The sequence below is a fragment of the Lethenteron reissneri genome, chromosome 36 (genome assembly GCF_015708825.2).
Source record: "Lethenteron reissneri isolate LAM-NWPU_2019-01 chromosome 36, ASM1570882v1, whole genome shotgun sequence".
In the NCBI taxonomy this organism is placed as follows: domain Eukaryota; kingdom Metazoa; phylum Chordata; class Hyperoartia; order Petromyzontiformes; family Petromyzontidae; genus Lethenteron; species Lethenteron reissneri.
The window spans coordinates 7,179,200-7,192,617 of NC_083814.1; the positions used below are offsets into that span (position 1 = coordinate 7,179,200).

General features: G+C 44.8%; 1 protein-coding gene across 1 annotated transcript; it reads right to left on the minus strand.

The window, feature by feature from the left end:
* Positions 1-502: 502 nt before the first annotated feature.
* On the minus strand, positions 503-6,297 carry LOC133351264 (calcium-activated potassium channel subunit beta-3-like). Its single transcript, XM_061566366.1, has 4 exons — positions 6,204-6,297; positions 4,017-4,217; positions 2,346-2,541; positions 503-988 (listed from the first exon to the last, which is right to left on the minus strand). Exons 1-4 carry the CDS (start codon positions 6,266-6,268, stop codon positions 503-505), a joined length of 948 nt encoding a protein of 315 aa, XP_061422350.1. The 5' UTR covers positions 6,269-6,297.
* Between the last annotated feature and the right edge of the window lie 7,121 nt (positions 6,298-13,418).

Genomic DNA, 13,418 nt, shown 5'->3' on the forward strand with positions numbered 1-13,418 from the left:
TTTGTTTCTATACTTGCTTATTTGATTTAGTTGCCTAAGACCACAGCAGTCTCTGATGTTAAGCCGGGTAAAGCCTGGATAGTGCTCTGATTGTAGACTGCCGGTGAGTGCCAGGTGTTGTTGGAGTGGGCTGCGAGGTGGCCAGGAGGTGGTGGCGTGGCGATGATCACAAAGAAGAGCTGTCGTTATTTTCCAATGCAGTAGAATGACTATTGACAACTCCCTAAGTGCTCGTTGAGATGACGACACCTTGAGTGCTCTCTGAGATAATGCGATGCAACGCGATGACAGTTCAAAGTGGAAATGTAATCTTTCTATGACATTACGACACCGATAGCACAAGTGAAATAACATTGGGAAATACAAAGAATAAAATGCATAGATACGACCGAAGGAAAAAAAGACATTCAACTGTGACCCACAAGTAAAATTCATGCCTGAAAATAGAAATTTCCTCCGAACATGATTTCGAACCGAATCTCTGGAAAACACAAACGGCGCATCACGGCAAATGCACGTGCTTTTCTCCCTTGAGGCTGTTTCCCACAGCGCGGAAAGACACGATGGCTATGCCAGCCGAGCGCAAAGAGGCCCGGCTTTTGGACCTGCCGCTGCCACCACCGTCGCCGCCGGCCACGTCGCTCCTCCAGGGACGCCGGGCGACCGGACGCGCGGTGTCGGAGTGCGCCTTGCGGCGGTGCTGAATCGTCTGTTTGTTCTCGCACACGCCCGCCAGCGTGTGACTCAAGGCCAGGAGGAACAGGAGGGCGGCACCGATGGCCACGGCCAAGAGGGGCCACAGAAGCCACTGCAGCAGAGATTCGGAGTCGCTGGCCGATCGGCTGAACAGGGCGTCGTCGTGGTGCACGCGGGCGTTGTAGAAGCATCGGAAGGGCGTGCGGTTGAGGGCCCTGAAGGACGACTTCAGTGGCTCAATCACCGCGGTGGCATCCGCGTGGTCCCGGTAGCACTTGGGCAACTGGTAGCACTGTAGGGAAACGATCATCGGCGCTCCGTTGTCGTCACTGTCACTGTGCTTCTTTGCCCAGGAAAAGCTCTCTCGATCTAAAAACGCCACTTCAGGAGGGGCCTAACAAGGCTTTGCAGTAGGGGGCGATGTTGCGTTGTGTAATCTCAATTGAGTAATTTGCAGGTATTGTAATTGGCGAGCATTCGGATGCTTTGGCAAATGCTAGTTACATTGCATGTTCTTTTTAACTATCGGAGGAAACTGTAGACCCAGGAGGAAACCCATGCAGAATAGGAAGAAAACATCCAAAAAATTAACACAGAAAAGCACGAGGCACACGCGTTACCCCTGTGCCACCCTGCCACACAGGCTGGATACAGAGTAGGAATAGAAAGATTCTACCACTCCCCACACATCCACGCACCACCAAGAATTGGCACGTTTCTTGGATTCTTGACCCGAGCTGTGTGGATTCTCCAATATCTCTGCATGAGGATTTGAGTGTTATATTCTCCATTGAGTGAGTTTTTCTGGGTAATACGGTTTCCTCCCACATGCTAAAGATGCATACAAAAATGTTCCAAACATTCCGATGCAGGACCCTCCTTAAAAAAGAGTCTTGAGACACATTGAGGTTTTCTTAGTTATGTAAAGGGCATTATTTTTTATACTAAAAGTGTGCCTAGCTTAGCACAAGTGGTATGGTGATATCACTGCCACTTAGCAGTGCATGACAGATGTTGTTGTCTGTGTGTGCATGGCTTAGAACTATGTTTTCTTTCTCTCTGTTCTAAAAAGGGCAATTGCCCACAATGTTAGCTTTCTGCAAACATATTTTTGGTCACAAATCAGTGTCAATAAAGACGATTGTGATACTTCTAGGAATGTGTGGAGACGGTGCGGAATTACGATTTAAACCGTTGAATCCTTGCAGTACAATGCCTGTGTCCATATTGCTGAAGAGTAGATCATTGTGCCACCAGTGAGGTCAACCTCGGTCAAAACTTTAACACTTTGGCCTGTCACTTTGGAGGTCCTGACTTAAGCACAACCATTCTACCAATGGCTCTTTGATTCCGAGTGAAGTGAGGATTTAGGCCATCGATCCTTGCAACGCAACGCCGCTTTGTCCTTCTTGCCCCAAAGAGAAGACCATTCACCCATCGACAAAGCTTAACCTTGGTATTAACCCCAGCACTTTGAGGTGTCACGCTCGACGGCTTTGACTTAAGCGCAGACATTCTACCGATGGCCCTTTGCCACTGGGCGTCAACGACCCCTTTGAGTCTCGTTCTCGACCCAAACACCGATCAAGCACTCATCCCCCTCCACCCGCTACCCGTCCCGTCTTCTCGAGCGAGGCTGGCGCGCGCACCTGCGAGCTGGAAGATATGGACTGCTCGTCGCGATGTAGCAGAACCTTGCGTCCCCACGGCGTCACGTTGACGTAGACCTGCAGGCACGGGTAGCTCGAGACGCCCTTGCAGTAGGGGCCGCACTCGAAGGCGCAGTCAATCCACTTGGGGATCTCGGCCGAGATCACCGTGCAGTTCGCCTCCGTGCTGCCCCGGCTGCGGAAGAGAAAAAGAAAGGCGCAATCTAACTCCCCCCAAAAAAAACCTGTATTATGAACCGTTGTCTTTGTTGACACTGATTTGTGAGCAAAGATGTGTTCGCAGCAGGCTAACGTTGTGGGTAAATGACCCTTTGAAGAACAGAGATTAGATTTTTTTCTTTGATGAAGGAAGTGCACACACAGACAACAACATCTGGCACGCACTGCTAATTGTCTGTGATATCAATGTACCGCTTGTGCCAAGCTCGGTGCACTTTTAGGCAGCTTGGTAACCCATTCATCCTGCAGTGGATTGACCATGGCTCAGGATGATGATGATGATGGTGGTGGTGCATGGCTGGGTGGGTGACGTGAACGTATAGGCGGCTTGGTAACCCATTCATCCTGAAGTGGATTGACCATGGCTCAGGATGATGATGATGGTGGTGGTGCATGGCTGGGTGGGTGACGTGAACGTATAGGCGGCTTGGTAACCCATTCATCCTGCAGTGGCTTGACCATGGCTCAGAATGATGATGATGATGGTGGTGCATGGCTGGGTGGGTGACGTGAACGTAGGCGGCTTGGTAACCCATTCATCCTGCAGTGGATTGACCATGGCTCAGGATGATGATGATGATGGTGGTGGTGGTGTATGGCTGGGTGGGTGACGTGAACGTAGGCGGCTTGGTAACCCATTTATCCTGCAGTGGATTGACCATGGCTCAGGATGATGATGATGGTGGTGGTGGTGCATGGCTGGGTGGGTGACATGAACGTAGGCGGCTTGGTAACCCATTCATCCTGCAGTGGATTGACCATGGCTCAGGATGATGATGATGATGGTGGTGGTGCATGGCTGGGTGGGTGACGTGAACGTAGGCGGCTTGGTAACCCATTCATCCTGCAGTGGATTGACCATGGCTCAGGATGATGATGATGATGGTGGTGGTGGTGTATGGCTGGGTGGGTGACGTGAACGTAGGCGGCTTGGTAACCCATTTATCCTGCAGTGGATTGACTATGGCTCAGGATGATGATGGTGGTGGTGGTGGTGCATGGCTGGGTGGGTGACGTGAACGTATAGGCGGCTTGGTAACCCATTCATCCTGCAGTGGATTGACCATGGCTCAGGATGATGATGATGATGGTGGTGGTGCATGGCTGGGTGGGTGACATGAACGTAGGCGGCTTGGTAACCCATTCATCCTGCAGTGGATTGACCATGGCTCAGGATGATGATGATGATGGTGGTGGTGCATGGCTGGGTGGGTGACATGAACGTAGGCGGCTTGGTAACCCATTCATCCGGCAGTGGATTGACCATGGCTCAGGATGATGATGATGATGGTGGTGGTGGTGGTGCATGGCTGGGTGGGTGACGTGAACGACGTTTGTGTCGCATGTTGACAAAAAAACACCCCACGCCACAGCACACACACACACACGTTGGTGGTGGGGGTGGTGGGGGCCTTTGGGCGCACACCGCACCCGTTGAGCAAGGGCTGCACGACGGTTATGGAGAGGATGAAGAACACGGCGATTCCCAGGCCGACCATCGCCAGCGCCAGGAGCACGACTCGTGCCTCCGCCGCCGACAGCTTCACGTTCTTGGGCTGGCGGCCCATTCTGGCCGGAGCCTCCTCCTCCTCCTGCCCGCCAGCATCGCCGAGGTCGTCGCGGATGAGGATTCTGCGTATTCGTTGCGCGGCACCCAACGGAGAGAAACAAAGGCAGCCGTGGTTTTTTGTGCTCGTGGCGCTTGTTGTTGTTGTGCAAGTTGTGGTCCAGTGTTTTTAAAAATATAATTATGTATTTAATAATTTGCCTTCATTTTCATTTTACCGCTCTCCGATTAGCACGGATGGCTACGTACGGTGCGAAAGAAGTCCAACATACAAGCGTACACGAGGCATAATGGTGAAGTGTAATGGAAAAGCACCAACGAGTGAGTTAGTGTCCCACGCAGGGGGTGAGCGTTATGAGTGGAAGAGACACAGAGGAGGGGTGATCCTACCTGGAGTGTTGTGGTGGTAGGAAAATGCTGGTTTTGAAGGTGTGGTGTGTGTGATGGACAACGTTCAGACGCTGTCTCCCCGACAGACCTGGTCTTCACCTGAGGACGGCTGCTTGCGTTGTGGCCGAAACGTCGTGAGAATTATTTATTGTGTTTTATTTGTATTATTTTATTACTTCCCTTCTACGTGACTTTACCGAAAGAACCAAGAAGATGAACGTTCCTCCATATAGCCGTAACAGACTGTTGGGGCAAGTTCAGTGAGCGAGCACCTATGATGGCCGGCACGAGGGGGTGGGTGGCCAACACCACGCCAGGCCGCCTTTGTCTCCCCAATGGCAATATTTACACACCACACCAGGTGCTCATTTGAGGCTGGAGTCGACGCAGGGAAGGCCCAGAACCGGTTCAGATAGAATCGTCACTGGTGGTGGTCATTAGTGACATAAACCTACACGTCACCGCTCCCCACACTACAGAGAACTTATGCCGATATGCAGGCGCCGTTGAGTTATATCTATTGGCCACACATTGAGTAGTTCGATCATTGCATGGTCAGGTTTCTTTCTGCAGGTTCACCGAGTAGTGTACACGTTTCTTGCATTGCCAATGGAGATAACCGCAGACGTAATTTGTTGAAATTTGGAATTTGAATGTCTCTCTCCCCGCTTCTCGCGTGGATTGTTCGCCGGATCCTGCGGGTTTTCCCCTCCACATTTAGAATCAACATGCGCCTATAGTATTTGTGGTTGCTATGAATTTACACGTGACAAGCCACTTCGTTGAACGATCATTCGTGGCCAGGTTGCTTCTGAGAAAGAGCCACACGACTCCGTGGGCCTCACCTGGTACAATAAAAAAAATATGATAGTTTTCGATTTAAAGCTTTCGTGACTGCAGGGATTCATCTTTTTGGTTCTTTCGGTAAAGTCACGTAGAAGGGAAATAATAAAATAATAAAAATAAAACATAATAAAATAATTCTCACGAGAAGACCTGTTCTTCACCTGAGGACGGCTGCTTGCGTTGTGGCCGAAACGTCGTGAGAATTATTTTATTATGTTTTATTTTTATTATTGTATTATTTCCCTTCTACGTGACTTTACCGAAAGAACCAAGAATATGAATATGATAGTTGAATACTTTCAAGTACAGAAGCCTTTTATAAAAGCATCATTCAATTATTTGTAACTCACTGCACCGACACCATCGAATTCACATTCGTTGAACACATTTGTTGTTTAGTTTAATGTATACGTCTTACGAGAGCGAGCAGAGTGGCTGTTGGAAGGGTGCAAAAACATCGACGGTCTTAGATTCCACAACGTACGAACGGGGCACGTCAGCAGAGACATTACTCACGGCTAAAAACCTGCCTCGCGCCTTCACGCTGCAATGAAACCAAGTTGACAGGCGTGTTCAACAGCCTCGTGCCGCCGCTTCTGTTGCGACGCTTTCAAAACGCATCGTCTAATAACGTACAAACTCGCAACGTTCGCGAACATTTACATTCAACACGGTGCACCCTCCGCTGTCGGCGGGTTTCATCAATGCATCCGTTAGTGTAGGGACGATGCATTTGCCAAAAGACAAAGCTCTTTAACCGAGGAGGTTACGTGTCTGCGTCTTTCGTTCGAACAGTTTGAAGAAAAATTTCTCACCCAATTCCCAAACGATTTGCATCGATGCTCTGGAGTTCCACCGGTGGCTCCATAGCTGTGTCCATGTAGAAGAGCCACAGAGGATTTGACCACAGCCCTTAGGCATCCACATCTACACAGCAAGCAGTCCGAAAACACTACATTTCTGATATTTGATATCAAACTCCACGAGTGCTAAAATATTAACTCGATGCGGACAGTTTCCCGTATCGCGTGTACACTCATTTACACACACACACGCACACACGGAATGTTGTTGCGTTTTTCAAACTCTTAGCAATCGTCATCGTCAGTGGCAGCTGTGATAAATCCACTGCTGGATTATGATAAAAAGTGTTTCTAATTTATCTTGCCGGATTCGTGCGTTTCTCATTCTGCCTCTTTCCAAGCATGCATCTCCACTTCCAAACATGCATCTCTCTATGTTTTCATCAGAATCGTCATGATCTATCTTCTGCTGCATGAATACCTATCCAAACCGTCGGCATCTCTAACGAATCTGCGAGCTGATTTCATCGCTCCATCTCTTTGAGGGATGCTCTGTCAGGTGTCTAACCCTTGGCTGCCACACCTTCATTATTTTTGTTACCATTGGCCCATGATTTAAAATACAACATTTGCAAAATGTATATGTGTAATTCTGCATATATTAATATCGATGTTTTTTGTTTTCTAAACGACACATGCATCGAATTACGAGCAGAAATCTATGTTTTTCGACGTTTAAAATCTTGAACGTCTTCATGGAATAACATGCCCCACCCAGCCACCAGAGGCCGCTACATTCAACACAATTATGACAAAAAAATCAAGAATCGAAACGAGACAATCCATAAATGACAACATAGGAATATGAAATTTCCAAGGTGACTCATGGCTGTGGTTACCACAGTGTAAACAATGCGTTGACTTGAGTGGTGTCTTCGTATTATCATTTCACAACTGACAAAAGCAGGGACCTTTAATTTCCTGGGAAAGACTTACAGATTGCCCGGGATAACTGCCTCAACAAGAGGACGATCCGGGGATAACCAGTACAGGTGACAACCCTACGCATGCCATCTCAACGATCGTTAATTTGACGGGGTAACGTACCATTGGTGGACTATCAGAAGTTGTACAAATGCCCACTACTTACGTAGTCCAGTAGGACCTCCCCCCCAAAAAACCACCCAGAATACAGCGATTGAATTGGCCTTTTGCAGAGGACTATACTCGCAAACATCTGCAAGAACGGTGACAATCTCCACAACATACGCGACCTATGGCCCAAAAAGGTGGCCCACAAAACTGGCTTCTCACCAAACAGGTTCACGGATGTATGTGATAAATTGGAGCACGCATAAATAATAACTGAGCTAACTCAGAGCCAATTAATCAGCGTCATTTGATGGTGGAGGGAAACCTCTTGGCAGTTTGCCTCGGAGTTATTATTAAACGGTCAATTTTAAACAGCATGGCTATTTTGATTCTAAAATAGTTTCACGTCGCTTTGAAAAGAATTGAAATAATTTAGCACACTTGGCTACATACACTGCGAAAAAAGTTCAACATAAGTGATGTATATTTACAGGGATATACATATTTAATCTAACCATTGCAATTGAATGTGTAGTTATATGTACAATATCATCATCATTAACATGAACATTCGTTATTTATCCACTACTTGCAAGAAGGCTTCTCAAAGCCCAAAGCCGACGTAATTCCTCATGGTCAAATGATGCCACAATCCATTTCATTCCAGAATGAACTGATCATCCTACCGCTCCATCGATGTAGTGGACATATACTTTTATATTTCTTCTCTTCCTTTGGCTGCCATTCACCAGTTTCATATATCAGCCACCATTCCTTCTAACAATATGTCCTGCCAGAACCAACTTTGCTTTTCCTAACAGGCAACTTGAGATCTCGAGCTTGCATTATATCTCTGAATCACGCTCTCTTGTCTCTGTATCTCGCTGGGTGCAGTGGTGAATGTCACGGCTACAGTGGAATTCATGAAAAAAATTGGTCGAATTTGAGTACAAATGAGTTACAAAACTAAATTTTCACAAAAATAATACGGTAGTGCATGTGTAAATTAATGAATTTACACCATAGAGAACGATATACATAATCGTTGATTGTATGAAATATTGAATTTTAAATCTATCGTGATCAAATAATTAAGTATGAATTCAGGATCTTCTGACAAAAAAAAATCATTTTGAGGAAATAATTTGACAATTTTCCATTTAATTTTATTTCAATTCCTTCTTCACAATTACATATTCGGGTTTTCTTTGAATTCCTTCACGACCATATGCTTAGAGGAATAAGCGTCAATTCAGGGTGACATGGTGCGTATACACTCACGCCCTCTAACATTAACAGATTAAACGGATGCCCTACTTATATTCTTTTGGCCTGCATTGCAGAGCTGCTGATATGACATTAAAGAAAGGAGAATTGCAACTTGAAATACATTAACCAAAAATTGAAACTCGGCTTTCATGTGCCTCTGTGCATCATCTAAGTGAATGGTGTATGCCAAACGGCTAATGTAATTAGGTAAGAAAAGTTAAACGCAAGCTGAAACTTTTTTATATTTATTTTAACACGATAACGTTTTCACTTAAACCGTACCTCCGATATGTACAATGATTTCATTCGCAAGAGTAGGCCATTGTGCAATTGTGTCATAACCAAAGTCTTAAATTTGAAAATCACTCGTGAAAATATTGTATGCATATATCCCTCTTCCTGAAAACATAGGTTCTCAAATAAAAAATAAAGGTACATTTCAATGGGTCTTTGGCCGGTTAAAGACTGGATCCACAGTATAACTGGTTTTCCCAGGGACAACCTCATGTGTAAATCTGTAATGATTGCCACAAACGTACAATCACCATACATGACGATAATTGTATAGCTCCAAAAGCCTCAGAAGATATAAATTTAAATTCTTTGAGGAAAGAGCAGCATTATGTGATTTAACATGGTTTTAATATTTGATAATGGTTGAGTTCAGGTGGAATGCTAAAGTGTGTAGAGGGCATTTAAAGGTTGTGTCGCATGGAGGACAGTGTTACATAATTACTGTATGTGCGTGATGAATTGCAAATGTAGCACTTTACCAATTCCCAGTGAATGCAAATTATTCTAGATTTATGATATACAGTAACTACATTTATTTTCAGAGCATGCGTTAATTATTCCTGGCAAGAGACATACGTTATATATACATTTGGTTTAAGGGGTAATGTCACAGCATATTGAGGCTAAATTTCGTCATATCTTACTTTCAGTGTGATAGTTTCAGGCGAGTAACGTGTTAAACACGAATATATATAACCGCCTAAGATAGTAGGAAAATAAATATTCTATTTAAATATTAAACATGGAAAGAATCACGTGCACTATGGTGCCTTGTAAGTTATTGTGGTACAAAGTATACGTGCCATTTATAGTAAGAGCAATTGCCTTATAACGACAATCTAACTTCATTACGATGATATATATTGCAGCTCCAAGGGATATATTCACAAAGGAAACATTATCACGGCGTGATGATTCACAAAGGAAGCAGTTCGCGTTACAGCGCTAAGCAATTTAAGTAAAAGATGCGCATAGCCACCACCAGATCACCACAGCTATCAGATGTGGGAAGCTAAGCTCAGTTGAACCTGGGTTGATCACCACCAGGGCTTGCCGGGTGTTGTAGCGGTGAGGATGAGAGATGGCAGGAGATGGCAGTAGTGAGTGCTACCAGAATGAGAAGATTTATACTGGTAGGAACTTCCTGGTTACACCAGCCCACAGGGGATTATTGTGTCAGTCGTGCAGGGAGGGGCTGCGTGGGGAGGGAGGGGCTGAGTGGGGAGGGTGGGGAGGGGCTGGGTGGGGAGGGTGGGGCTGGGTGGGGAGGGCTGGGTTAGGAGGGGAGGGTGGGGATGGGCTGTGTGGGGAGGGTGGGGAGGGGCTGGGTGGGGAGGGTGGGGAGTGTGGGGCTGGGTGGGGGGTGGGAGGGGTGGGGCTGGGTGGGGAGGGGCTGGTTACCCCGTGGTACCCTTATAAAACTCAACGTTTAACCTACTCACGCCGGCTTGTGCCCGCCCTCACAGTCGGGGAAATTTGCGGAATACACCACGCCGCCGTTGACCCTGGCCATTGACCGAGCAACCCGACGTTCCTACCAGCTCCCTCCGCAGGAGGAATGTGTTTTTATACTGGAGGAGGAATCCGATGAGCTATAAAGCTCTTTGTCACATGTCCTGTCGGGGCGGGTCAGAACGTTACAACAAGAAACAATGCCACAACACGATAGGAGTGCAACGTATAGGAAAGGTAAACAAAATACTTTAACAAATATACAATTAAAACGAAACTATTTTTCAGAAGCGACCTGGCCACAAATGATAGTTCAACGAAGTGGCTTGTCATCACGTGGAAATAGATAGCAGCGAAATAAGGGGCCGGCCATAAATGACGTCACGCACCTAGGGCGGGGGGGGGGGTCAGACATTTGTGACGATGTGTGACGAGGGGGGGGGGGTGAGAAATGTGACGTCACATCAAAATGCGCAACTTTAAATATATATAGACAACACGTTCTACTTAATTAAATATACTTTTTAATATATTTTTTTTATCCTACAACATCAGAGTGCAGCGCCACATTAAATACGCACTACAATGACAATAGTTTAAAGCGATTTGAAGCATGTTATTTTTTTTGGGGGGGGGGCAGAGCTTTGTGACGTCATATTTGAGGAGGGGTCTGACTTTTTGTGACGCCGTGTGACAAAGGGGGGGGGGGGGGGGTCAAAAATCGTCCAAAATCGCGTGACGTCATTTATGGACGGCCTCTAAAATAAAAATCTAAACGCGTGTTTCTAAATGTGGAGGAAAAAACCGAAGAACCCGGATTTAAAAAATCGACGCGACCACAGGGAGAGACACCGCAAACTCCAAATATACATACTCTTAGGTTTTTTCGGCAAAGTCACGTAGGTAAAAATAAGTAAATAATAAAATAATAGAAATAATAGAATAAAATAATAATTATTGTATTTCTATTATTATTTCTATTTTTTTTTTTACCTACGTGAATTCATCGAAAAAACCTAAGAGTATGAATCCTTGCAGTCACGAAAGCTTCAAATCTAAAATCCAAATATACAGCAGGCGTCGGGGTCGGGATCGAAGCGCCGACCTCCTGGACACCGCTCGTATGCACAGTGGATTATCTCTCACATGAAGTCAAACACATGAATGGCACTGGCCATTCGAGGAGTATAGACACTCCTGAAAAGCATATTGTTGAGACTCATTAAAGCATTCATGGTTAAATAACCGACATTTGAATTATTTTATATACAAGCTATGCACACATAGTATTTTTCTATTCTCCCTAATAATGATAACTTTCATCCTTAGTTGTCAAAATATGGCACAGTAATGGATAATTTCCGAAAGAGCTTTTTAAGCCACACGCTGCGAATTATAGTAATTATTGTTCAATTTCTGATGCGGCCGTTTGGGTTCAGACTCGCGACCAGCCTGGTGTGCATGCAGTCTCACTGCAGTTCACAATTATGAGTTCAGATGAAGTCAGTGAGAGAACGTTATGAAATGTGAATGTACTCAGCTGCAACATCATAATTCTGGTTTTCATAAAAGTAGCATGAAAATGATTGATGCTAATACATTTAATTAAAACTCTACGCATTGAGTACCATTCACGTACAGCTGAAAACGTGTCAATTAAACATATACAATTTGATTATCAGCAATGATCAATCCACGGCTGAACGAAAGCCTCTCCCATTCGCTGCCACCTGCACAATCTTGCGACGCAGCGTTCCATCCAGCACCTGCGCACAAACTGATTTCATTGCTCCATCTCCTCAATGGAAGTCATTTGGGAAGCGTTCTATTCCCTGATATATAATATGGCATATGTTTTTTGTTAAAAGCTGGCATGGTAAAGAACAAGCAGATATTGGTGGTGTAGTGGTTCGTGCACTGTGCTATGAACATGCTATGTATAACTTTTTTTCCCACCGTATGTAGCCATCGGTGCTAATCGGAGGTGCAAGGGAAGGACAACAAACTAAGCACAAACCAATGCTGTTCTAAAGAAAAGAGTTTGAATCTAGATTTAAAAGTGCATAAAACCTGAACTGAGTTGTTTCCCCAGTCATGACTGCCATCAGTGGCAAGTGACATCTGAGCGGGTCTAATGATACCGCCCTCTCCCAACCCCCCACCACTGGTTCAAAGTGCAGTGGTGGATGGAACAGTGTTGCAGTGGCTATGCACCGCATAATGAACCCTGCGACCAGAGTTCAATTTCCAGTCATAAATAATATAATTATAAATCAGTAATATTTTTAAAACTTTTTTTTAAAACACGCTTTAATGAAATGTACCCTACTCGTAATGGCAGAACTCCACGACTCCAGGAAGTGGCCACCAAGCTTGCCATAACGTGGGCAATTAGACCCAAGCCGAAACATAACATATAAAAAATAATGTTTAAAAATATTTATTTTCTTATTTTTATGATAAAATATGGTATTGTCATCAGTATGACATAAGTATACCAAGCCTGCAGTCGATATCACATTGAGAAGTGGGTTAAATTGAGTTACAAGATTTGAGGATACAACAACAACAGAGTGAGTGAATAAAAAGCGTGTAATAATAAACATCTTTGGGCACCCCGTCTCTTTCCCTTCGCTAACTCACATGGTGAAGTATGATCACTCAACCCTCATTATAGACGTAATGTGGGGAGGCCTTCATCCAGCAGTCGATTGACACAGGGCTGTAGATTTATTGTATGGTAACATCGTTGCTCCAGGCAAGATTGCTTCTGCAACATGCACTGGAAAATCATTGGCTTCAATAGGCTTACAATTTTTAATTAAGATGGACCAAAAAATGATTAATTATACTAAATTTCATCGAATAAAATGGCCTTGTCATTATATATATGAAAAAATTCAATTCAGTCTATCAGGAATTATTGCAGCCAGTTAAAGAATGTTGATGTATGACTTTGCGTTGGTGCATTAGTTATAATTTTTAATTTAATTAAATAGCTTTAACACTTACTTACAATTTTTTGAAAGTTGTAAATTAATCTTGATTGGTTCGCTAAAAATAAGTTTAATTTTATATGGTAATCAATTATTCTTTGATTCTTTCGATAAACTCACGTTA